Here is a 27,572-nt window from a genome sequence, read left to right as displayed (position 1 = left end):
GATTTCCATTCTAAAACTGAGTTCAGGGCCAGTACAAGACATCAAAGCTTGACTTGACTGGAAATATGCCTTGATTATAACCACTGACGACCAGCCACAGATGTAGGTGTACAGGCATAATCTTCCCTATTGATGGGCAATCAATTATTTGCACTGGTGATTTTTTCCTCAAGTTTTGTCATTGGAAAGAGCAACTTGGTCTTTATAGTAAATGGGTATAACTGGGGAGAAATCCAACAGAGACAACATGTGAACTTTTACATTTTTTGGGGTGGTGCCGATCTCTTTAAAACTTCTATTTAGCAATGCCACTTGGGAAAGCCACTTTCCAGATCTGCTGCTTTCCTATTTAGTGCACCAGCCAAAGTAGAGTGTATTTCTGTTTGTCACTGCAAACATGTAAAATACAATGATGGTTTTCAGTTCAGTTCCATATACTGAAAAGCAACTGATTGCGATGATAGCTAAAAGGTTTCTTTAGTGATCCAGTAAATGGAAAAGACGGTCAGTAGATATAGCACAAAGGGAACAGGTCTTGAGATTTTAATGCTCTCTCCATCTTAGGGATGGTTTCTCTAGGTCAAGGCACAGACAGGGTCAAAGTGTCACTGATTTTATATACCTGTTTTTTAAGCTACTCAGATTCCATGGTTGTCAATTTGGCACCAACAATAAATTCACTCCAGAAAATGAAATTAAGAAAAGGTCACATACAGTATTTTATTCCAGCATTTTTATTTTTGTTCAACATTCTGACAAGGGATAATGTGGGTTCATTGCCCTGAAACCTCAACATTACGCAAGTAGGTTTGGACTCCAAGCCAGCAGCTTGGTGAAATTGTTGAACTTTTAACCTAACGTGTCTTCGTGAAGAATGGATATTTGGAAAGAGCTCTGCTCAACGATTTGGGTTGTTTTCTGTGTGTATTTTTAAGTGGTATCCAGATAAAATATATTTTCTGGCTGCTGTAATATTTATAGGAGGAGACTATACACCAACACTGAAAGCTGGTTTCAGAGCCGTGACCTGCTGCTTTAGGTTTCAGGGCTGGTGTTTTATGACATTAGGGTGAACAAGTCCTCATCTACATCTAGATCAAATTCCATAGAGATAATGCTCTGAATTACACAGATAGCGATTATGAGCGTCTGAAAAGAAACTGCTACCTAAAACCAGTCACCTTCTCCATGCATAATCATTGAGTTCTTTTTGCCAGCAGCAGCATATTGCAAAGAGCACAGTAAAAGGAAGGATGGATGAGAATGGGGAGAACCCCCCCCTAAAATACCCAGTGTGAGGATCTTCTCTATAGTGGTACATATCCACAGACGACATGGTATGGAGCATATCATACACAAGAACGTGGTACCCTTGCACACCATGCTGGTCACTACCAACTCTATTTTACTGCTTTCTCCAGCTTGCAAATTGTTAGTTCTGGTGTTCAAATTTTTGTGGCAAGAGGCCATGTCCACCTCAAGGCCCTTTACTGCCCCAGATTAAGAAAAGTTTAAGTAGTGAAGTATAACTAGGAAAGATTTCCTAGAACTATAACTGACCAACACCCTGTTCTTTCCCAAGGAGAAGTCATTTGCCTAATGACTGCAGAGAAGCTGCATACAGCAGATATTTGGGTATTGTCTCTGGACCTCTAAGTACCTGTGGCAAGCCCATAGCCTGCCCAAAGACACAGCAAGTTCTTTCTTTCAACTTCTGAACCAAAGCTCTTGCATCTTATTGACAAAGATTTGAGTACAGTCCACAGAAAACCAGACTGCACTATAAAATTCCCTTAACTCCCCAGCACAGCTGCACACTAGGAAAAAAAAAAAAAAGAAAAAAAAAAAAAAAAAAGGAAGAAAAAGAAAAACACCCTGCTTCTAAACAGCCACTTGATCTGGGTACACAGTCCTTTGACATGATTTGAAAAGAAGGCTCATTGTATACAAACGGGACAGAACTCTACCCTCTCTTAGGGAAGGAACATCATCTTTATTCCCTTAGGGCTGCAAACATTATTATTATATGCGGTTATGCATGACTTTGCAGAACATGTACCAATATCACTGCTTGTTATCTCTAGTTCTGTACAGCACTGAATTATTTGATAGATTGCACAGGATTTGATCCAAATCATTACTTGATACATTTTGTTTTGTCTGATACTTTGGAGGCATATTTAAAAGTCACTTAAATCAGTATTTATTACATACATATTACATCTTAAACTTGGGGATAGTATACATACAACTGAAGACAGCAAACAATCAAAACATTGCCTCTTAAAACTTATTCAGGTCTTGGCTCTGCTGCCCTGACTGTGTAGGGACATTTATAAACTAAATACATATTATGCAAGATTATTTCTCACTGCAAAAAAAAAATCTGAAATTACTGTTTCTCCAATTTCTACTTGCTGTCGAGAGGACCCAGGCAACCAGCACCAAAACCTTTCCATTAACGAGTAGTATCAGCATTTGATTCTCCCCCTGCACAGAAAGCCCTCTGAACAAGGAAGCACTCCTGTCTTTTCACATGGCACTTTGTACCTACCTTCCAGCATAATCAGCGGAACTGCAAGATGTCAGCAGCTCTGAAAAAAAAAATTGAGACCGACTACATATGCAGACTGGATAGCAAATTCAAGCAGAGATATGTTATATACAACTGAAAAATCTGCATGCAGGCTGCCAGGCTATCACTAAATTTTAACTGTTGGCTACTGGACCAGCAAAAATGGTATGAAAAGGGCATTATCTGACATTACTGAATTCCTTTGTTTGAATTGATATTTTTCCTTAGCTGTGCATAATACAAGCAAAGGGTACAAATACACTACAGTGGTGCCTGGCAATGCTTAAAACAGAGGAAATTGTAGAGAGAAGGAGCTCCGTCTCTGAAAAGAAGATAAACCAGCAGATGTGTAATGCAAACACTGAACCCACACCACTGAGACACTCTTCAGGGCGACCTCTTCCCTAGTGCTTGTTCTGCGCGTACCCTATCATCAGTCAAATGGAGCCTGTAAGAAGCGTGGCTACTGCCCAGGAAATGTTCTTAGTGCTGGGTTTACACTGTTATCAGCTATTAATCACAAAAAGCTCCACTGGGATAACCCCAGAACTAAACAACTCAAACTGAGCAATGCAAGTCTAGAGAGGGGCGTCGGTGTGGATAGTAGTTTAAAGGAACGTTCTTTTGTTTCCAAGAAAAAAATGTTCTTTAGACAGGCAAGAGAGTCCACGAGGTCTTAGAATATCCTGTTCATGCTGAGATTTCAAACACACACAAAGATTTTCTACATTTTTAAGAGGTCATGCACGATAAGGAAACAATTCATCTCCAATGGGGCCTACTAATAGCAGCACTAACTCTTCTTAATCCCCAAAGCACATTTCATATCCATATCAATATCGCAGGATATGTTTCCAGCTTTTACTGGAATGTTCCTACAGTAAGAGTTTCCCTCCATTTGATTTGCAATAGTACAACTACATGGGCAACAGATCTCAACCATCAAATGCTAGCACGATAACCACCAGGTCACCTGGAAGGGACTGATTTTCAGAGCAGTTAAGAAACCTCTGTGGAAAAGAGGTTGGTAAATATAACATTGCTCAAGTGAAACAACAGTAACAAGCTTTAGTACTGGGACTGGATACATCTGGAGAAGCAGTTTTGACACTTTTTTAATAGAGAGGAACCAACACTGACAACATCTTGGAAATGAGATGTCCCTACCCTCTAACTGACCACTCTGGACCAAAGAAAGCATTCTGAAAGCAAGAAGGAGTATCTCTTAAGGACCAAAGTTTGAGTTAGTAAAGAAATGAACAAAAAATCTGCTCATGACAGGAAATGGAACAAAGGGCAAGATGAAGGGGCTTTTTTGTTTTTGTTTGTTTGTTTTCTGGCTAGAATGCTCCCAAACTGTGGGAGCACTACAGCTAGTCGTCTGCTGTTGTGGACACACACATTGGTGTGGAGGTAAAATCAGTAATCAACAAGCCAATGGTTCAGTCAGGAAAATGTACTTGTGCCTTTGTATTCAATTGTTCAAATATCTAGGCTGAGGTAACACCTGAGGAAATCTCATATCAGGTACTAAGTGTCTTACACTCTGTAAAAGGAATGACTTAAGATCTTGGTTAGGGAATCCCAGAAAATGTTTCTGTACATAAAACTAGGAGGAAAGAGAAAAGGAAAGAAGAAAGAAGCATTTCATATTTCTCTAAAGGAAGATATCAGAAGGGGTACTCAAAATTTTGTTCACCTTAATCTGATAATTTCAGTAATTTCAGGGTGCACGTACTGTTGGAATTAAGTTACAGAGATTCTGCAAGAGCCTTTCATTCCTCAGATGGGTAAACAACATACAATTCTTATATAATTTCCACTCCAAAGCTATAACAGACTTCTATTAATGCTGATGGAAACACACAACCTCATAAAACAAGACACCAGCTCTTCCAAACAGAACCTGGACTCAGTTCATTTCTGGCAAAATATCCTTCAGTGGAATGGTGCCAGGTAGGCACCTGAGATTATTTTTCTTAGAAAATGAAATATTTCATTTTCTGCAAAGGCCTTCTGGAGCTGACTTTAGCAACATCAAAGTAGAGCATCCAAATCATCATTTCCTGACTCCTGGAGAATGTATTACAAGTCATATATATACTTCAGTAGGGGCTGGTACGAATGCCTAGTTTTTAACTGCATTCACCCATGCAATTTCTATGATTAAAAAGGAAAAGGAAATCTGACTATGCTAGGAGCAGCGTTGACAGAGAAACTTCTTTCTTTTAATAGCTGGGATTTAAAAGAAACAAGTTAGATTGGAGATAAAATACCTTTTCATTTGAGCTATAAAGCTGTTATCCGCACTCCACTTCAAGAAGTGAGCAACATAGTGAAGCTGAAATCTAAATCTAAATTTGAGGTAGTTAGTACACTGGAGCAAGAAAGCATTCATGTACGTGGTTAATGCTGCGCAGACCTCTTGTCCAGCTGGATGTACTCCAAAAAGGTTTAGTTTCCTACCTTAATCCTAACTCTGTCAAAGTCCCTGTCCACAGATTTAGAAAAGCAATATATACCATAGTGTCAGTATTAGGTTTATGCTTGAGCTACCTTTCTGCCCTTCCCCTTAAGCTGTCCTTGCCCAGGAATACTCTCTCACATTGCTTACAAAACCTCAACCAACTTGCCTTAAATCAGAAAGAGAGGGAAGCAGAAGCTGCTCTCACACTGCACAGAAAGTCAAAACTTTCCTTTCTCTCAGGACCCTGAGGGGATCCTCTGCACCTTTACCAGCCACTTTCTGGATGTTCAGTGCCGGACCGCAGTCGTACATCGTGGACTGCATTGCAATAACCTTCAGCTCTCTCCATCCTGTGCCCGTCTCCACCACCAGCAAAGACCTAGGTGCAGTTTCCTCACTGTTCTCCCTCACAGTGCAGCAGCAAAAAAGCAGCACTCACACTGGAGAGGATACTAACAAAAGACACACAGGGGAAAGTGACCTCAGATTCAGACTTTTTCCCATTGACTGAAAAACTTGTTGAGTTATGCCAAAGTGCTATGAACGTGTCTTAGCTGGTTTTAAACAAATATTGTGTCTTTGTTTCTTACTTCAATTTGCAGATTCTCTTCCCCTGCTATATCCTTGAAGTTCATTAAACAAAATGACTCTCACCTGCCTACCACTTCTCAGATAACCCCATGGAAATAAACTAATTGGATCTCAGGAGCTGCTCAACAATCATATAAGCTGTTCAGCATCAGCCATCCATGAATAACTTTGATGCATTCACAACCCAAGGCGCTGTCAGACAGCCAGTCAATAATAAAACAGTGTCCTCCTGTTCTGCTGGTCAGTTAAGCTCCCACAAATAACTTTTGAATAAACACATTAAAAATAGATAACAAATTGGGATGGTAGAACATATACTTGAAGCTCAGCTACTAAAATGAGAGTCAAAATTGTAAGCTTCTTTCACTGCTTTGGTTGCATATCCTTGCTTTCAGTGCAAGGTGTTTGCACACAGTAAATATTTGTAGGCTAACAAAAATAAACAAGCACCCCACAACCATCACCCAAATCATTTCTAAAAGGAACTACTTTGGTAAGGAGATTTAAAGATGGAGGGCCTAAAAGAGAGCTTTAATATGGTCCTGATATGTATCGTTCCCTGTTCTCATTCCCACCATCAGACTGACCCAAAAGCCCGTGATGTTTTGATAAACACACCAAAAGTAGCCGAGGACGTAAGTATGAAAACATGCACAGTGAGTTTATTTTATGCCACTTTGTTTAATGGCTCTCCTCCAGCATTTTGGATGCACAACCTCACTAGGGTCACAGTGCTAAAATTTTCCTTAAACAAGTCCCACCCAAATGTTTAGGCCTCTTCTTCACCCTCTATACCACCTGCTTTCTAACACTCCTGAGAAAAACAAAACTTACCCTGGGCAGAAAAGAATAATGTTGCGTATCAGTACAGAGGGATGTACAGTGATGTACAGTCCTCTCCAGGCTTGGCCTGTGCTGTGCCATGTGTTTCTCCATCAATACAGTTTTCCCAAGCAGTATGAGGGGAAGGGTACAAAGCTGTACAAAGCTGAAAGGCCAACTGCATTGGGTTATTGTGTTCAGAAGTTGTTGGAGATGAAACCTGGGAGCTTTGAAACAAACACAGCAGAATAGCTAGAGCACCTTGCTCCCTCCCCTCAAAGCCTTAGTGAGATGAGAGAACAGCCAGGGTTCCCTCCAGTATCACAACCCACAATAGCTTTACACACACAAAGAGCCACATCTCCCAAGGCTCTGATGCCCCATCTTATGCTCCAATACTTTCTCCTCCATTGCTAGGCCATTAGACTCCCAAACCACACACGCCCAGGTGGTACAAGTTTTATTCTGTTCCTATCTGAAAGGTAGAAACAGTTAAAAGTCTACATTATTTTACCAAGCAGTAGAGGCTAATCTATATTAAACATGGAAGAAAAAGAATGGCTAGAGGGAAGACAAAAATGAACACGCTGCCTGCAGCCTCACTGAAAATATACATATGTATACAGAATCACAGAATAGACTAGGTTGGAAGAGACCTCCAAGATCACCAAGCCCAACCTCTGACTTAATGCTAACAAGTCCTCCACTAAACCATATCCCTCAGCTCTACATCTAAACGTATTTTAAAGACCTCCAGGGATGGCGACTCAACCACTTCCCTGGGCAGCCTATTCCAGCGACTAACAACCTTTTCAGTAAAGAAGTTTTTCCTAATATCCACCCTAAACCTACCATATGTTTCTCAGGCAACAATGTTTATTTCACACAGTTATAAAGCAAATTTCTTTTCTTTGCGAACGTTGCAGGGTAAAACTAAAAACAAAACAAGCAAACAAAAAACCAATCCCTAGATTAACAAAAAAGAGCTGAAAGGTTTCCTTTAAGAAGCAGACCAAACAATTCTTAGAGAAGCTGGAGATGGCGTGAGCCATTGAGCCAAGTCATACCTTTCATTCAGAAGTTGATAAACAAGTTCTGAGCAACTGGTAGAGGAAGAGAAAAGAGGAAAGAAAAGTGTGAATTGACAACTCAAGCTTCCACTTTAAGAAAAACATGGGTTTGGTCTGAAAGGGGGATTAAAACAGCATTTAGAGGCAAGGTGTGCAACTAAGGATCTTTTCCAACTATGGCCCAACTTCCCTAACCCAGAATTAATGTGACAAAAACATTCATATGGTCACGATGCTCTCTATACACCCTGAAGAGCTGAGGAAAAGGAAAGTGTCAAGATGTGGTTCACAAATTGTGTGTGAAAAGAAATCCTCATGACTTCAGCTGCTGCTTTCGAGGTGAGGCTGGGACAGACAGGTAGCTGGCATTTAAGAGAATGCTGCAATATTGATATCAGCAGCCCAGAATAGTTTGAGGTTTGAAGGCGCCTCTCAAGGCTGTCTAGTCCAAACCCACCATCAGGGTCAGCTAGAGCAAGTTGCCCAGGATGGTGTCCAGTTGGGTTTTGAGTATTTCCAAGGATGGGGGCCCCACGAACTGCCAACCTGTGCCAGTGGTCAGCCACACTCTCAGTACAAAATACCAATAGAAGCAACCTTAAAGAAAAGCTCTTGACTGGTAGGGCTTATCAAATGACTGTTTGCAGTTCTAGTACCATCCACAGCATAAACACCATCCCTGCATTAACACAGAGATAGTGACAAGTACAAAGGAGACGTATGTCTGCTGGTTCCCATACCAGGTAAGATGGGGCTGTTCCTAATGCACTGGCTTGCTCCAAGACACTCCCTACACAGATAGTCTACAGCCTCATCACTTCACTGCTTGGGAATAAGTTTTTGCTCCTGGAGAATACCCAAATTGGGAAACTCGAGTCTGGATTTTAATTCTTCACAAGTTTAGGGCCTTGCAGAATTGTTCCCTTTGTACCCCTCAGCTGCTTGTACTGAAGTCAGTGGATGTTTGACCACTGATTTCTGTGGGAACAGGATGGGATTTTAGCCACAGCAGGACTCCTAACCACTACCATCTAGTAGTTGCCCTTTGGACGCTTTTCAAGCCAAATGCTCAGAAAGTAGTTGAATTCAGTTTTTATAAGTAAAGCCCAGAAAAAAACCCTTTCCCAGAGGTCAAGCCCTGTTCCCTGAGGCCTGAGAGCAAGCTTTCTGGCAGGATTTCTCCTGAGCCTGTTGTGTGGAAGATAAGGAATGTGAATGATTTCCTGCTTAGCAGCATGTAGCTCACCAAACATCTGACAGTTTATGTACTAGGGATGGTCTCCACAGTAACCTGGCTGGAGAGACCATGACGCTGAAAATGACAGCTTTCCAGTAGCGAGAAGGTCATCTTCACGCCCTCGCACTCGCTATCTCTTTCTACTTTCTAACTTTATTGTCTTGTCTGTGGGTTACCCAAAGCACACCTGAACACATGATTTCTCCACCCAACCACCTCTGAAGGAAAGGGTATTACCTCCCACACGGATGCTGCACTGCTGCAGATAAAGCCGCTCCCCAGGGGATCCTGAAATCAAACACACTCTTCCCATTCACCTACACATCATGTGCCAAGTGAACATACACTTGGCCCTGACTTGTCACCCTTCTGCACTATGTATGTTATCTCTCAGATATGCTTCAGATAGTGCCCTTGGGTGATGTCTTCTTCATAACCATTTCAAAATCAAAAGTGCCTCCCCTCAAGACAGCTTGATTTTTATCTCTGAAGACTTAAAAGACAGAGGAAAAATAAAAGCAAGCCCTACATTTCAGGTTATCCCAAAACAGGGCTGTGTGTACCCCTATGCCAGAAATACCAAGTAGGCCCCCAGGGACTAAAAGCTGGGTGTTCTCTCTCTTCAGGCAACCCTTTACCATGCCACCACTTGGTCTCTTCAAGATATTTGCCTGCTAGACTATACCCAGGAGATGCTATGCATAAGGTGCTTTCCAATAAAATTGCCCAACATCCCTTGGGACCGGGCTGATCACACAGAGAAGCTGAGTTTATGCATGGCAGGGTTGTTGTAGCATAATGGAATTAGTCCCTGAAGAGTAAGCGGGATTTGGCACAACACAGTTCTAAAGGCTTACCTGAAATCATGCCTGCAAAGATGCAATGGCCTTTCCAAGTTATACATGGCCCTTCAGGGCATTTGTTCAAAATGGGGATTAATTGAAGAGGACATCTCAATCAGTTGTTGCTTTTTCTGTTCAACTGTATGCTATAAAAGGAGTATTTTACTATTTAGAGGAAGCGCAGGAAATCCTTTCTCTAAATGCACTGATCTTATCAGTCTGCTCTGCAGCCGATCCTTCTTCACCACCGTCACTTATATGAATGGGATTATACATATGATCAGCAAACTTCACTTGCCATGCTTGTACAAGACACACTTGAATTTCAACAATTAGAATTAATTTTAAACAGAGCTTGGCCCCTGCCATCAAGAGCATGTTTTCTCAAAACTGTCCAGCTTCCACTTCAGCACAAAACAGCAGGCAGATGTCCAAAAAGAGTGGACAGAGCTGCTCCAATGGAAAAAGATCTGCCGACAAAAAAGAAAAAAAAAATCTATTGAAAAAAAAAGAAGGCTATTTTAGTGCTCAGAACTCTATAGATGCCTTTTGAGTTTGTTTGTTTTTAAGGAAAATAAAAACCAAAGAAATTTCCCATTTCACCAATCACTTTCCCTCCTACTGAACCCCAAAGGAATTAGAATAAAATAAAAAATAATAATTTAGAATAACCTATCACCATTGATTTTTTGCATTTGGCAACATAAAAATAATGGAAGGAAAGGAAAAGAAGGAAATAGTTACAAATAAACACATGTTTCTAGTGTGATTTATCACAAATTTTGAAATATCCAGTTCTCATAAGAATGTGGAAACATTCGGGAAACTCTATGTTTTCTTCAAAATTTGCCAATTCTGAGATCAGACCTTCTCATGAGAAAATCTCAATGCAAAAATGTGCAAGACATACTGAGCTCTTTTGAAAGCCTAACCACCAGTGTCAATGAGGCGCAGGAACTTACCACGAGCTGGTGTGTCTTCTCAGAACAGCGGCGCAATCAGCCAAGGGATTATTGTTTCCAACCTACGTGGCCATTTCAGCACCTGTAGGCTATTACCAGCTGCGGTCCTTCAGCAACAGCAGTCATTTAGCTGCTAGTTTGGTCAGGAATACAGAATTGTACTTTACCCCTGAGCTGCCTGATTCACTCTGAACAAGTAGTACAGCACAACAGGAGACTTTTAACGAGACCAACTGGGCTAGTTGCCTTGTGGGGAGAAATAGAGGATCTCCATCTGATCTGCTGGGCAAGTGTCTGAAGCATGGGGAGCAACCTCACATTCAAGGACCCCTTCTTTTGCTAATTTTGAAAGGTACTGGGGAAAAAATTAATTAAATAAATAAATAAATAAATAAAACCGTCATCACAAATACACATGCACATCCCACATCAATCATTGCCAAAGGGACAGCGGAGCAGGAATGTCCAGCTGTGTCCACAATCTGATCTGCTTCCTTTTAGATCAATGACTCAAAAGAAACATCCCACAGTCCCGCAATTTACAGGCACACGTGGAAGGTACATAGCAAGCTAAGTGGCACAAGGCAGTGCTAAGCAGATGAAAGCAATGCAGGAGGATATTTCCACGTGTTAGCTGGCTAACAAGCCAATACAGCCTGCAAGCGAGAAGGATGTGAAAGAAGGCAGTGTAAAGCTCTGACCTCAGGTTTATTTTGCTTCCCCTGGCTTCAGTGAGACTTGCACTCACAAATCTGAAGACAATCTTATGAGCTATGAAGCTGAAAGGGTTGTACCAATCAGCTAGGCTGACCTCATGCATAACACATGCCACAGGATTGCCATAGATTAATTCCGGTCTGAAGTAGAATATAACTTTTCAATAGGCATCTCATTTGATTTAAAGATTTCCAGCAACAGAAAATCTACCACAACCCTCAGTAAACTGTCTCTCACTTTAGAAGTTTGCGCTTCATCTGCCAAGTTTCAATCCCCTGAGCCTGGTTCCTGAGTTGATTTTCCTACACTGAAGAATGCTATCACCAAATATTCTCTGTATAGCTAATTATAAATGGTGATCAACAAATCACCTTTTAAGCACCTCCTTAAATAATTAAAGGATAAGCTTTTGAGTCTCATCCATCAATCGAGGGGATTAATCAATGTTAAATTCTGTAACCTTCCATTTAGCACCTCTACAGCAGTCTGTCACGTGTAGAGCAGTCACTTCACAGTGGCTAGCTCTTGGATCGGAAAATTATTTAAATCTAAACCAGAAGAACTTGCCTATCATGGCTACCTGGCAAGACACAAGGCTATCACAATATAGGCATGAAGACACCGATGGTGTGCTTAAGACCTACAACAAGCAAGTGGCAGAGCCCAGAGTAATACCAATTAATTCTGATTTTAACCCCCCGTCCTGGTTCACAATGCCATCTTCTGCACGACACAAGACAGGAGTTATGCTAGAAAAAAAAAACAAAAAAAAAAAAACCCACATCCCGGAATCTCTCCAGACTTCGAGCAAGGTTTGAGAGTTATTTGCATGCAACTGAAAGTAATATAGAAAAAATCTTGGGATCTGCATAATAGTATCCTTCCTGATTATTTTGAGGCATAGAAAGCATACCAAGCAAATGAAATGCTGAGGCCTGCACCCACAACAGGCCCACTCGCAGATTCTTGTTCTTCTGCAGCTTCAGAGGTGCTTGCCAAGACCAGGTTCAGCAGCCTGCTGAGGCTTTACTATCGGTTTGATTTCTAAGAACTAAGAAGTCAACAAATTCTCTTAGTTCCAATTTTATGTCTGTCCCACAAATTCCAGCCCGCTAATGTAAACACCATAAAGAAAAACAACTTTAAAAACAAAATATTTTAAAGTCAGTTTCCCTTCTTTACTAGCTGCCAAGAGCAGAGTTCAGGGCTCTGGGCTTCTTGAGTTGATGAAATCATTAACACCTACAGCAGCGTAAGGAATGTAACTCTGCCCTCAGGACTTGGTAAGTAATAAGAAACCGGTGTCAGTTTCACCTTTAAAAAACAGTTCCAAGTAATAAATTTCCAATTTCAGATCCGGATGGAAACCCAGCCCAAACAGCATAGGAGAGTCACAATTCAGGGCGCTGGGTTCAAAAGGCATCAACACCAGCAACTGTGCCAGCAAGACACTCGTGAAAACAATCAGAAGACGCCCACCCAAAAATGACGCCTCACTGCACAATGCAGAGAGCTACTGCAGAAACACAGTGCACAACGCTCAAAGCACAGAAAACAGGATTCATTTTCTCTTCAGCCAGTAGAGCTGACGGTCCTTTCCTTGCTACAGACGCCAGACCAAGACTTAGGGAGACCTTGTGTGGCAACAGCAGGCAGCAGGCAGCCAGACTGGAAGCTGGAAAGCCAGTGTGAATTACACGGTCTGTACACGTTCAGCAGTCTCCATAAAGGACTCCCTTTATACTCATTACAACACATTTCTGTCTTTGCTACTATAAGGGGGATTAAAGAGGAGGGATTCGCAGCTGTTGCTTGGAAAAGGCAAGCTTTTCTAGCAGCATGAAACTGGGGTGCATCTCTCTTCCCAGCAACATGAGCCTCAAGTGCCCTACACCATGTGCCAAGAGCTTTGTAGCAGCTCATCCACCTCTTTCCCAAATGCAACCTGGATGTGCCCCTTTCCATTTCAGGGGAGAGGGAGTCATGACTGCAAGTTCAATACTATCCTCACGCCATTAATTTATTTAGGGCTGCCCATGAGACATGTAGATGGCTTTCCAGTGCACTTAAGCCACCACTCCCCTCATTGTGCTACCTCCACCCCATCCCTCTCGGCTTCAGGCCTGGAGCAGAAGCTGCTGCTTTTCCCTTTCTGCTATTTCCATGTTCCTCAGCTGAATTCACTCCAGCATTGTAAGGCACGGTGGAAAATAAATGCCACAGTGATAAATTGCCATTTAATATGTATACATTTCAAGCTCAAGGCAAGCTCTCTCTTCAGCTTCCATCCTGTTAGGATGGGATGCTCAGAGCATCCTAGCATGCCGAATATCCTGCAAATTGCTGTGTACATTGATGCCAATGCTGTGCTTTGTTCCTCCCCATAAGCATGCGTCAGATACCCTTCCGGAAAACACCTCCTCTGGCATGTGCTCTCGTGCACTGCTGGTACTGTGTGCCACTCCTCCTGTAAAATTCAATTCCTTACATCCTACCAATAGCCCAAGAGTCCAGGATTCTCAGTCATTTCCCGTCCCTGGGATTAGCATCCAACGATGTCCTGTTTACATTTCAGGGCTGTGGTGGAAATAAACACCATAATGTCAGGACATTCCATCAGCAGGATTCCAGCGCAGCCATGCTGGGCTCCAAGCAGGATGCTGAACCACGTATGGTCTTACTTTTTATTTTATCTTCTTTCCTGTTCCTTATACTTCCATTACCTAACTGAAATAGCAGAGGGTGCCTTCTAACGAGTCCGTGCAAGTAGTTAACGTACTGGAAGGACCTTTACAATCATGAAGTTACTAAATCAAGGGAATCGACAAGCAAGCAAATAAAACAAGCAATGGAGGGCCACTGCATCACAAAATGGTTATTATTTCTTTAGTAAACAGAAATCTGAAGCAACATTGTAACCCTCTTCCTCACCCCCATCAGGCAGATGATGAAACTGAGGTATGGACAAGACAAAGCCATATCCCAGTTAGCTGGCTGTAAGGGCTAAATTCTGCTATCAACTATGATACAAGAGTAAACATAGGTCAAAAAATTACTGATTTCAACTCTTCTTAATACATTTTGCCTACATAGTTATTCAGGCGTTGCTATTTAATCAGAGGAGACAACACAAATGCATCTGCTATGAAATTTCTGCCAAGAGAGTAGGTTATAAAACTTCAAGACTAGAAGAGCCTGCTAACAAATAAGCTGTCCTGTAGTATGATTAAGAGCTCTATTTCTCACCCCAGCAATGTACAAACAAATGCTGTCTTCTCCATTCCAATCAGAATATTAAATATAAATATTTTGAAGAGGGATCTCTCAGGACACACAAACTGGACGGCTACCAAGGACAGACTGAATACTCTGAAAATGACATTTTCTGTGATGCAACAGATCTCTCAGAATCAGAGAAAACAAAGGGAAAGATATACCAGGCTTCTACGCTGTTTGTCCCAGTGCAAAACCACTGTGCTGTACAATATTCTGTTGAGTGGCTAGTCCAATCTAGATTTCTAGTGTTGTCATTTTATGTGTGGTAGACCTACTGCACAGGTATTGATCCTTGATGGAATATAACTGGAAACCAGATACTGGAATAAATGCTTGCATGTGGGACTGAATTGGCATGGAAATGGCTCCCTAGCACTTGCATGAGATTCCAAGTGACTTTTAGATCCATGAGATCTGCAGTTTGCAACCCAGGCTAGAGCTGGCTGTGGCAGTTTTGTACAATGCTTTAGTCTCATAGTATTTCATTAATTAAGAGTCGCTCTCTTTCAGGATAGCTCAGACGGTCACCTAGAAACTCCATGGAAGAGCTGCACTCCACCCCTAAATAAAGCCAGGGTGACAATACCTGTGCACCAGGCTGTCAATGGCCTCCCTCCCCATTTCTGCATGCTTGTTATTAGCCACCATTCACCAAGTGCACTAGCCCTGCCAAAATGCCACATATGACAAGGGCAGCTTTGAGAAGCCGCCTCAGGTGCCACAATGCCACACAGACCATTTTCTGTTCCGCGACATTTGTTTCAGAAGAAATGTATGGAAGACTACGCCTCACCGCATTTAGACCATGATGCAAGACTCACCTCTTTGTCCAAAACTTAGCACGAGCTGTAGACTCAGAACCCCCTGGCGCTTTTCCATGAGCTGTATTTTTCTTTCTGCTTGTCCCTGAAGTTTACAAGCATATTGTTGGAGGCAGGTAGGGAGTACTGGTGCTTTTGCTCCCCCTATTTGGGAAGCTGTTGATTTAAACCATGTGCACACGCTGAAGTCTCAACAAGGACATTATAAATGCATGTAACGATGTGACGGCTGCTGGCGATCAATGGAAAGAAAACAGGGGGAGGGCGAAGTTTACTGGGTCTCGGGCCAGCTCCTAATGGACAAGGTCCCACATCACCAAACCAAGCGCTGCAGCTGCCGCTAATCACATCAGTCAGCCGGCTCCCGGCTCAGCCAAGAAGCATGGACAGAGGCTGCCCAAGCTGCTGTCTCCCAGCGTGCTGCCGCAGGACTCTGGAGGGCACTGGCGAGACAGGGCATGAGGAGAGTCCACGTCCATTGCCTATGCTTCACTTGCTGTTTTAGTGTCTTTAACGAATACTACGCTAACCTTAAAAATATTCGGTGGGCCCATGTTAAAAATAAAGTGCAAGCTGGCTTCCATGAGAAAGCAACTGAGCCAATGCCATTTATAGTAATTCGATGTGTCACTGAATAGCATCATTTTTATAAATACACTGAAAGCCGGACATGAAATAACTGGTTAACAGCTCCCTAATCACAAGGGCTTCCTCTGCTACACATTTTTCCTATTTATCCAATGGCTTCTGTTTTATATCTAGTTTGCTAATGGAAAGAGGGGAAGGGGGAGGGGGAAAATTGGCCTAAACTGATCCAGCAGATGCACAGAGCAGGGGCCTCAAACACTGGCTTCTTTTCTGCAGCCACCAAAGGGCGGTGGGGGAGAGACATTTCAGCAAAATTCTTTCTCTGCAGCAACTACCGCAGAAACACATTTCCCTCTGTTTGGAGCCACTCAAAATAACTGCTCAAATGCCAGAAGAGTATTTTGTGCTTCCTGCTTTCAGAAGGAGAAAGAGATGGGAAAACACTGAAGAAAGTTCCTAGTATGGTGGTCTCAAGACAGCAGTAGCAGGCTTTAAGGAAGAAAAGAAAAAAAAAAAAAAAAAAAAGCACACTCTCTCTCATAAAGAAAGCAAAACAAAACTAACTAACTAGCCCCCAAATATTTGTTCTTTAATGATCCCAAAGTGTTTTACAGCTATGCATAGGAAATGTGTTATTTTATGGGACAGCCCATCTTCTAGGCCATGCAGACCAGTCAGATTTTTCCAGTTCTTCTCTATACCCAGCTTCTCCCAGCTGCCAGGAATCCCTGCACAGTGTGACTGCCTGCAGCACAGGCAGCTATCATTATTTCTGCATGCACTAAACTAAGTCAACAAGGCCTCCTCAAGCATGTTGACTTCTGTGGCTGCCCTACTTACAAGGTAGGCTGCCAAAGCCCACAGGAGATGATGAGAAGAGACCTGCTGAAGCACGAGGCTACAACCACCATTCATCCTGCCTCAACAGCAGCATCTCACCCAGCCCTGCTGCATTGCTTCAGCTTCTCCCTGGTCCCCAGTCAGGAAGCTGGCAGCCCGATGACACATCCATGGCTGACATCCTGTCCTGTGTTCTGTGTCACCTTACAGGGGGCAGAGGGTGGGAGGAGGCTTCACACTGTCCCAAAACCATGCACCAAGACACAGGTGAGGGGATTCAACATCTCCTCAAGGCTGCATCCACCTTTGTTCTGTCCGCTTTAATTTTAAGCTGCTCAATAACTACTCAATGGTTTTATTCTACAGAGGTGGAGGAGGGGGAACAGCACATGCAAGCAGAACATGACTGAGCATTATCCAAACTGAAGCCAGCAGCAGAAGCAAGAGGCAACTCCCTGTGTTGTGTGGTCTTGCCTACGATGCCCTCAGCTACAGGGAATAAGGTTCTGCTCTCACCCCTCCTTCTAAACAGCAGCATTAGCCCCAGGAAGAGGCATGTAGATCTCCTGTGCTAACCACACAGCCAGCATCTTCACATCAAAACTACACCTATGTTACCGAGTCCTCGAAGGGTACCATCTACATCTCAAGCAACAAACTTGTCTGTGTTGTGATGTCTTAAGTTCACTTCCCAGTCAACTGTAACAAAATTGTCTATCTGGAAGGAAAGAGACCGTGACAAACACAGCGGGGTAATGGCACTGGAACAGTTTTACCTCTGCACTCACTGCACTCTGGGCAGGTTGTAACCCCTGACCTCTACCTCCAACTGCTTAGGGTAACCTGTGCTGATAGCACCTCTAGGCCTGGGTCAAAAGGATTTCTCTTTGTGAATGGTAGGAGTGGATGTGGTGAAAATTTAGGTATGTCTCAGGAGAAACTGGACTCTGAAGATCATTTCAGAATTGAAAATAAATAAATAACTTTAAAATTAACATTTACTTAAAAACAGCCGAGTATATCCACCCAGTAGCTCTGCCCCAGTTTGTGAAGCAGGCAATTTACGGCTAGGTTTTGTATTTCCCAGCTAAGGAATCCCAACGTAACAGGAGACAACCAAACCAGCCACATACTCATCCACTCCAGTGAGGAGCCTTTGCCACCAGTGGAGTAGGCAAAGGAGAAAAAGAAGGCAAGAAGCAATCTGTACTGGAACTACAGGCACACGGAAGCCAGGGATACCATGAGATCTGTTCCCTCCCTCTCACCCTTGTTTCTGTATCTCCTTTGACTTGCAGGCAAAGCAGTGTTGACCGAAGCAACACAGTGGCTTTCTGTGTAAATAATGCAGTACTGCAGAGAGCAGTTCTTCCCTTCTTGCTGAAGAGTAAGGAGAAAACTTGGCTCAAAGGGGTTGGCATCGCTGGTCCAAACGCACACGCCTCGCCTTGTGCTGCATCAAGTCAGAAAACATGACGGCCCAGCAGCAATGCCTTGACGTGCCGGGTGGGATTACAAACCGGGGCCTGCACTTTGTATGGAAAAGCAGCAAGCAGACTGCCAAGACCCCTCTCTAAATACATTTCAAAGTGGGTTATTGTGAGGAGTGTGAGCACTATGATCTCAGCTGCCAACAAGTACTTCTGTGGGAAGCAGTCTGGAAGCAGGAACTCATTCTCCCAACAATCCAGGCTTTGACCCACATTCGTGCTGTGCAGTTAATCTAAGTGGAATTAGTGCTGGTGAAAGGGGCCATATGGACAGCCCTTGAGACAGAAATCTTATTTACCCACAGAAATTCCCCTGCGGCCAGCAACACTGTAAGATACATTTTACGTGCATGTGCCAAAGACACGTGTGCTTCTCTCCAGCTCAAAACAACTAATCCTGGACTATCCAACCCCAACCTTCTGTAAGATTACATGGAAAGATTTTCCAATTCCTACGTTCATGCAAAATAAACAGCAGAGTGACTCAAAAGCATTTTTGCACAGCACACAGAGCACCTATCGGCCTTTCCCTGTTTGTGCCATACTTGTATGGGGCTGAGCAGAGGATATCAGAGAACACGTTGGTGGTATTCTATTCAAATTGCAAAATAAACACATTGTGCTACAATCAAAATGCATCTCGCCATACCTGCTGGATACTATTTTATTTCCTCTCTTCTCAGGCTGCATTTCTTGTAGTTCTACCCCAGAACTGCTTAATAATGACAGACCAAAACTTCCAGTTAACATGTCTTTTAGGTATCGCGAGGTATGAAAGCCACAAGAAGAACACCAAGTCAGCAAGGCAGAAGTTTAGCCTGGACTTAGATTCTAGTTTTCCTGGAAAGTGAGGCTTATAACATAATTCCCCTGTGTCTTCACAAGACACATGGACTGTGTCTACACAAACTTTGGAGGACTCCATGCATACTCCTCACATGCAAGATAGCACCGTATCACACAGCTGTCAGAGAAGCATCCCTTGTTAACATTCTTTAGCTTGTTTTATGAACTGAGATTTTGCAGAGGAAGACGAAAATTGAAGAAGCTGTCTAAAACCAGCACTGTTTGTTGGTCCATGAGTAGAGACAATGGCAAAGGTAGGTGCACCAGAGATCTGTACAATGACTGAGTAAACTAGAACATTTTTTTAATCAGTTATATGTGATTGAACAACTACAGTAGCCCAAGGCCCTTTCATTTCTGAAAACACAATGGCAGATGGTGTAAAAAAATGCAGTTGAATTTGCTGTTGTTTAGCAAGTGTCAACAGAAACAACATTCGGCTTGCTTACTTGTATTTCTCCAAGTTTTCAAATGGAAATATTCCTTAGTTCATAACTTTTTAGACACCCTACGCAAAGCATCCCCCACATACTTCTCTGGTGGATTCTCCAACAGGAGTGTAGGTTGAAATATTAAAGTAACTCATTGCCTTTCGGTATCGTATGTTTCCATGCTAATCATTGAAATTCTGGACTGACCATAACTGGCAGGTATTGAGTCAATTCGAAACGTCATTGCTGCAGATATCATGAAACTAACAGCAAGCACAGAGCAAGCACATAAGGTTACCAGCAGAACAGGTACAGCTTCAAGCAAGCAGAACGGCTCACTGCTTCCCTGTACTCTGTCATCCCTGACCGCCATCTCTGCCTGATGAGAAGACATCTTTCAAAAGAGCGTGAGGAGAAAGCAGACGCACTGCATTTTGAGTCCATCCCTGGAGGAAAATATGCTTATGCTTACATGCCATCACCCTGTTGCTCATTCCTGAGCCAGACTGCTCAGGCTTCACCTGGCTTCTGCCATCGAAGTCCGTATGTTTCAGGAGGTAGGGCAGGCATTCATTGGCAGCGCCTCTGCTTTCAGCCCTGAGACTGGCACAAGGTTCACTCCCATCTTCCTACTGAACTTAGGGGTAAATCACAGTTCAGGACTGAATGAAAAACATTTTACCCAGGAAACTGGAAGCCAGCAAGTGTTTACCTTGGAACTGAACCCTCCGTTCCACCAAAGCAGTGTGCTGGAACAGTTATGCACCAGGACAGCCCTCTCAGATAGGAAGCGTTTGGGGAACTCAGAATAATACCTCATCCAGCCTGAAATCCCACTTGGCCACAGTTCATGAAATACTAGTCCTCTCCCCCTCTAAACAGTAAAATGCTGTTAAACATCTCCTCCATAAAAGTGAACCCCAGTCCTGCTTTTGCTTTTCAGGGTAGTACTGTTCCCACAAACTCTCCTGTATCAGTTCCTTCGCTTGTTTATATTGCAAGTTCCTTGGAGCAGTGGCAGCTTCTCCTTTTGCTTCTCATTGGAGCTTAGTTACAAAGAATAATAGTCAAATCTGCATTGGCAACATCTTCTATGGCCAGGCAAAAAGCCCAGAGAAAGCGTCAGAAATTCTCTGACCTTAAATATATTCTCCTATGCTTGTTCTGCTTTCTCAGTCACAGCTTTTGTTCACCTCAGAGCAATGAGTTTGCCTTTGAACACATCTATTATGATCATAGCAACACCTTCCCAAAACCTTGCTAAGACCGGACCACCCAGAACTCGTGGGCAGTGGGATGAACAAATTCAATTGAGATGAAATACTAGGCACTGAATTCACCAACCCAGGCTAGCATTGCTACTTACTGATTACAATACCTACACACACGAGGCTTTATGCCATGAGGTCTTTCATTCCAAAAATCTATATGCTGTAATGCAGATGGCAGAGGAAAAGCAGGCAGAGGAAAACGGCTGCACTCCTCCCCTTGGATTACACCCCCTTGCAGAAGCCCGTTTTCCCTCCACAAGTCTACTCTAAAGGACCACTGCAAGTGTTCTGAATGATGAGCAGGAGATGCTTTGCTTCATACTCTAACTCAGCTCTAAGCTTCATGTTTTACGGATAAAAGCACAGCCCTTGCTCTCCAGCACCCAACAGAAAGATGAAATGAAGGCCAGAACGGACCATTATGGCCATCAAACCTGACTTCTGCAGACTGCAAACTGCAGGATCTCATCTAATAACTTCTGCATCCACTGTCTCTCATAGAGATAGAAACAAAACTAGCATTGCATGGTGGAATGCAAGCTTTTTTTTTTTTTTTTTTTCCCCCTGACTCTCATCTACAAGAGGCCAGGAGATGTCTCCTAACGTGTGGGGAAACCCAGAAACCCACACATAATAATAATAATAAAAAAATACACAAAACAAATTTTGCCCTACTACGATGCTTCTAAAATGTTTTCTGCCTTTGTGTAAATATAACACAACCTTGAATCTGCAGGATATGGGCTTCACCACAAAACACCTCTCTACAACTCACCAAACTCCCCCTCCCTGATCACCACTTACTGGTAGATTACCAAATTGCAGTTGACCGAGTCTAGCTAGCTGTGATTCTCAAGCACCGCAAAGGAAACGTTAAGGATTCCTGCTTAAGTACAATTTTCCTTCCAGTCTAATAAGTATTTGTGACAAGACAGAAAACATCTATGCTACCACAAAGCTAAGCAGCAGCTACAATTTTGATGCCTCTGGATAAATTCTTTGCTCAGTCACGGAAGAACAAATTTGTTTGTCTTCAGCAGGATTTTCTTGGTATTTCAAAGGTGCCTTTGGTCTCCAGTGGGATGGCAAGGTGTAAATGAGCCAAGAATGTGATCCAAAATTACCTAGTCACTAAGACCCAACTACGTGGTAGGACTCCCACCAATTTTTATGATGCTATTATTTTGCTCCAGTTAACCCAAACCAAGTGGCTTTCCTGCTGACCTGCTAAGGGATAGTTGTCATTTTCCAGGCTGGCCATAATCACCATTCAGTGTTCTTAGAAAGGTACAGCCTCCTTCTCCACTTTGCCTTTGAACAAGTCTGAGCGCTCTGGTACAAACTTCTGAATTGCATTAAGTTCCCCTTGGTTTTGATGAAGTTTCCTTTCTCAGAAACGGCAAGTAGGCTCCTCCGCTACATCTGGCACATACTGTGATCGCCGTCACAGACAAATATTTCCAAAGCCAAAGAAATCCTGTATGTGCTAAGGGGACACAGTGGAAAATAACACCTTGAGATGTAAACAGAGTAACTAGCATTAAAAAAAAAAAATATGAAAAACTGTATTTGAAACTCTCAGGACATAAGCCAGTCTCTGAAGGAATCAGGAAGAATATGTCCTCTCTACCACTCTTCTTTACTTGAAAGAAACAAACAAACAAACAAACAACCCCCCTGTGAGATCTGAACTATGTTGAATGGCTCCAGATCACAGGACGAGAAACACAACCTCTTCCAATAAACATAAAGAATGGGAATCTTAAATTGCGATTTCTGTTCGATGGAGATGATGGAACACCGTGAAGTTTAGCTCATCCTTTCCTCAGCACAACACTGCTCTATTTTCCTTGCCAAAGTCATTATTCTTCAAGATGCAAGCTGAGTGAAGGTTGAGAGCAGGGACAGTTACCCCTGTAACTGGCAAGCTGCTTGTGTGAGGAATGCAGGGGAACGTGCACTGGCTGCCATCAGAGACGAGATTCCAGCTGAAATGATTATTTGGTCCCTTTTGGCATGACAATTGTTGAACTGCTACGCTTTGCTACTGTAACAGGACTTTCTAACCTTGTTCCTTCTGTACCGGTTCAACACTGATTTTGGTTGAAGTTGCTGCCAATGTAACATCCTGAAATACGGGGCCCCACCACAGTCAGAGGGAAAAGAAGGTACGATGGAACCAGGGAGGGGTTAAAGAAAACACGGAGAAGAACATTGTACTTGGCTGAACAAGTAACTTGTGAATATGTCTTGAGAAACGTCCTGGATTATCAACTGTAATAAAATCCGTCAATGAGGAAAACAGGGATGTCCTAGAGAACTATGAGTTCTGGTTTTCTGTGTTCATTTCATGCATGGCTTGAAAAAATCCCTTTATTAAACAAGAAAAAAAACAGAGAGAGAAAGAGAGAGGAAGGAGAATGAAGAAGAAATAAAAAGCGGGAAAAATGAAGGAAAAAAAAAGAAAAAGAAGAAGAAGAAAATTCAGCTCTAAATAAGCTCAGTTTTTCAGGTAACAAGACAACAAGACACTGATTTAAGCACTCCTCCACTTAGGAGAAGGACAGCAAACTAACACTTGGGACAGGGATGGAAGAGCCAGGATGCAGAAACAAAGAATGTTTTTAGTTAAGTTGGAGACTGAGAGCCCGCCTGTTAGTTCACAGAGCAGCAGTTCCTCCATGGAGAATGTATCTGAAGGAAGGAGGGGAAACTGGGGCAGAAATAAGGACTAAAGAACAAAATGGTCCCCAAATTACGTAGGTGTATACTTGTAGTGGGCAGCTGGTCATCAGGCAAGAAGACTTTAGAAGCGACGGTAAAGTTCTCCAACTTTTTTCCTCTCAGAGTTCTTACAGCATGATCCTCCCTTTACCATCTGCACTGGAGACATCCTTTTTTCAATCTTAAAGCAACATTCGGTAATACCTTTAAGATATGGGCCAGAAAGAGCTTTCTGCACAGTTACAGCACTAATTACTTCCCCTGAGTTTGAGGAAGACTATCCAAGTTTCCACACAAGTTCTCTGTTTCCGATTGAAACAGAATGGCTTAGCATGTGAATGTTTCTCTGCCTCCAGCACCTGGATTCGCTTGGGTAGGAATAAGTAACTAGCCAAGCTTCTCCTTTAGATAAAGCCATGGAAGCCTATAATTTTCTTGTTGATATCCTAAGATCTCTGCATGCCAGAAACACAGGACAAGTAACCGCATGCACTACTTGGATAGAAGGCTACTTGTTTGGTTTTTTTAATGTATGCTGTAGTCCCATCTTGATATGGTTGAAAACTACTTCAGTTTCCAACTCCCTACCTGTTGAAGTTAGGCTGGCGTGTTTGCTATTAAATTTTTTCGTGATAGCCAAGTATGAAAAACTATTCTTTCTAAACAGAGGAGTGACCTCAAGCAATCCAGCAGTCTGCTGCAAATGCTGGTTAAGGGGCTAAGCTCTGCTTTATCTCCGGCATCCTTTTAGGATGCCTAACTACGTGCAAGAACAAAACGCAATAAAAAGCTTTAAGAAAGGAAAAAGAGCAAGCAACAAACCTTATCTTCCCATCTTCATCATAAACATGCAAAGCTACCCATATGGCCCACTGCAAAAGAATGCATTTCCTGGAGGCACTGTGCTGTCTCACTAATGCACACATACAAGATGTACTGTACAGATATCAACTGGAGGTCACAAAATCCCACTGCTGACCAGCACAAAAAAAATAAAAAATCCCCATATTTCACAGTTAGGAGATTCTCGCACAGCCACATTTCACAACACAGCAGCTGAGTAAGGATTTTTCAAAACAGCAAAAACATCAAAGTATGCTGAAGGTCCCAGATCCATGATTCCTGCTGAAAATCAAAAATGTCTGTTCCCGCTGCTCTGCGGAAGAGAGAGCTGGATGCATTTGTGGGTTTCTATAATGATGTGCATGCACAGCATCGTGCGAGGAAACTTGCAGATCTCTGATGAAGAGCATGAGCGTGTGTTCATTTATCCCAGGACAAAGCGTGCGATTGCATGCCCTGTCGCGTTCTCAAGGGGTGCACATGTTGGTCGAACAGGACGAGGGCAGAAATACAAGTACACACACATGCAATTCTTGCTTCTTTTTTTGTATACAAAATACAGATTTAGAGCCTGAGTGCTACAACTTGGCAGTCAGAAAAGAGTGATATTTCTCATGTAGCAAATACCACCCAAGCTGCAAAAGCCATTTTTCTTGTTGCTCTTCCATTCCATGTGCATGTTGGCACCTCATGCCGACATGAAGTCATAGTATATTCCAGGAACAGCTCTAGCTTTTTCTTTTCTTTCTTTTTTTTTTTCTTAAAGGAAAGAAAAAAGAAAAAAAAAAATGAGTGAAAAAAAAAAAAAAAGTGGCAAGCTTACCAAAATTGGTTTAAACCATAAAGACTGAGACCCTGAAAGGCATGAACATGCTTTAATCACAGGGCAAGCATCCTTCAAGAGAAATCTTGGGAATCTTTACTCCTGTGAACTCCAGCAGAGTCAAAACCACAGTGAGGTCATTTGATGACTGTGGAAGAAGACGGAGGCTTCTGCAGGCTCTTATCCAGTTTGCCTGCACTGTATTAATAACCTGGGACTTCTAACATACATAATACAATCCAGTCATTTCTGATAAAAACAGAAGAGGATTATGTATGTTTCACTGTATATGACAGCATCAAATGAGGCTTTGAAGCAATGCTGTGGGTCTTGGATGGCTTTTCTACTTTTTTAAGCCACTGGCTGCTTCAATTGGAACCCAAACCGTGCTTTTCTGTGATGTGTCTTCTTTCACAGACATTAATTATTTTCTAGAGCATTCTAGGCCATCTAATAAAACAAAGGACTGGAAATGCAAACAGCTTCTCTGGCTGCTCAGGGCTGCTACCAATCTAAGATTTTCAAGGTCCCTGAAACCACAGAACCTATCTTCTCCAGTTTCCCAAAACTGTGCCACGGGATCCATATCCTGTCCCGACAATTTCTAACCCACCAACAGAACGACAGGAGCCTGAGGCATTAGAGCAACGTTCAGCAGGCGCCGCTGGAATTCCAGGCAGAGAATTAAAAGCTGGTTTTGCTTTGTAGTAAAAAGAAATTATTCCAGCTAACAAATGTTCTGCAGCAGGAAGAGACAATGACTTTGTCATTTCTATCAACTCTGAACAGCAAGAAACTCGCAGCAGAAATCAAATGTTACAGAACCTTACCGCTAACTAATATTGGTGCTTCTTTAACCCCTGTGCCAGTGACCCTAACGCCAGACTGACGTCTTCGGAGGGTGCTGGAAAGGACAGGTTCTCCGAAGGTACAGCTGCTCATTGTTACACCAGCTAAAGGATGATATTTCTCCATCAGTCAACATTGTTTCCAGCCAGACAGTTTTGGTGGTGTTTTTTGTTGTTGTTTGTTTGCTTTTGTGGTTGTTTTTGTTTTGTTTTGGCTTTGGCTTAGACTGAAAGTGAAAAGAAACACTCTGCGTTGCTCTAAACACCGAGAAACAAAATCCAGCAAAGAATACCTACGCCGATCTTCCAAGTCTGTTATTGGAAACTCTTCATTATCAGGGCTAAAATGCCACCAAAATCCTTAAATAAAAGAGCAACCTGATGACAGATATTCTTCCTTAAATATGTTTAGCCACGTGTATAGAGGAGAAAAAAACACATTATCAAGGGATTAAAAGCAACTTTAAATACACCAGTTTTATCAGATTTTCCAACTTGCTGCATTGATCACAGTCACACAAGTGTCACTTTCTTTTGCTTTGTCCTCCAAGCAAAGCTCAGTTAAAGAACACAACTCCCTTTTATTCTGAAGTATGTGGACTGCAAAGAATCCAGACAATTTTTCAAGCTTAGATGCCACAGGGGAAGAAGAGGGAATGATCCCTAGGTCGTGCTATTTTTAATGCTTGCCTCCCTGCCATGTCATCACTTCTATGGCACTTCTACAGAGGATGGTAGCTTTGGAACAGCTTCAGTGAAGAAGATATGAAAGTCATATAAGAAGTGTAATTAGTGGGTTCCTACTGTGAAAAGTGTCACGTCACAGCCCATCCTTAAGACCTTTGTGTTTAGACCCCCAATGCAAAAGCGATGATCAGTTTTCCCCATTAGTGGCAAGTACTGAAAGAATCATGGGCAAACCACATAATGAAACATCCATGAATTTAAAGCTCTGTATAAAGGCACCAAGCTTCAGGATCAAGGGAATGTTTGTAGACCAGCCAGTTCCAAAAGAACCTTTTGATGTTTATGGACTGAAACTGTTTCACTCTGTTCAGTTACACACTGTTTGTGATCTTTGCTATTGCGGCAGGGAGAGTGAAGGAGGAAGGGGAAAATCATCATCTTCTGACCATCCAGGGGTTTAAGAAAGTTTTTGTTTGAAGGAGAAAGTGGTGAGGAAAAGGCTAATCTCAGGCATAAAAATTTACTCCGCTTTTTATGTAGCTGGACATGCAAAAATATCTTAGAACTAGGAGCTAAAAGAAAAAATAAATCTGCCCAGGAGCAAAGATATTCAGAAGAATAAAATAATTTATCTAGAGACACATTTGCAATCTTTAATTTTAGTGGGAAATCAGACATTAAATCAGACTAAACACCACTCAACTGCCTCATGAGGGACTCATAAAAGGACTCTATCAGCAAATACAGCGATAAGACAAGTGGTAATGGCTTTAAACTAAAATAGGGTAGATTTAGATTAGA

At 42.5% G+C, this 27,572-nt stretch overlaps 1 protein-coding gene across 9 annotated transcripts in view; it reads right to left on the bottom strand.

Annotated features, from left to right (window-relative positions):
• Positions 1-27,572, bottom strand: part of DAAM2 (dishevelled associated activator of morphogenesis 2) — a 199,286-nt gene that overhangs the window by 130,514 nt on the left and 41,200 nt on the right. For 7 of the 9 annotated variants that reach the window (XM_035323266.1, XM_035323270.1, XM_035323267.1 and 4 more), the window contains one exon: positions 2,555-2,594. The exons of the other annotated variants lie outside the window; for them this stretch is intronic. In XM_035323266.1, coding sequence (XP_035179157.1) covers positions 2,555-2,564 — 10 coding nt within the window. In that variant the 5' untranslated portion in view covers positions 2,565-2,594. The remainder of the gene's footprint in view (positions 1-2,554; positions 2,595-27,572) is intronic. 9 annotated transcript variants of the gene reach the window in all.

The sequence above is a fragment of the Oxyura jamaicensis genome, chromosome 3 (assembly GCF_011077185.1).
Source record: "Oxyura jamaicensis isolate SHBP4307 breed ruddy duck chromosome 3, BPBGC_Ojam_1.0, whole genome shotgun sequence".
NCBI classification, from domain to species: domain Eukaryota; kingdom Metazoa; phylum Chordata; class Aves; order Anseriformes; family Anatidae; genus Oxyura; species Oxyura jamaicensis.
This window is presented reverse-complemented; position numbering and strand designations above follow the sequence as displayed.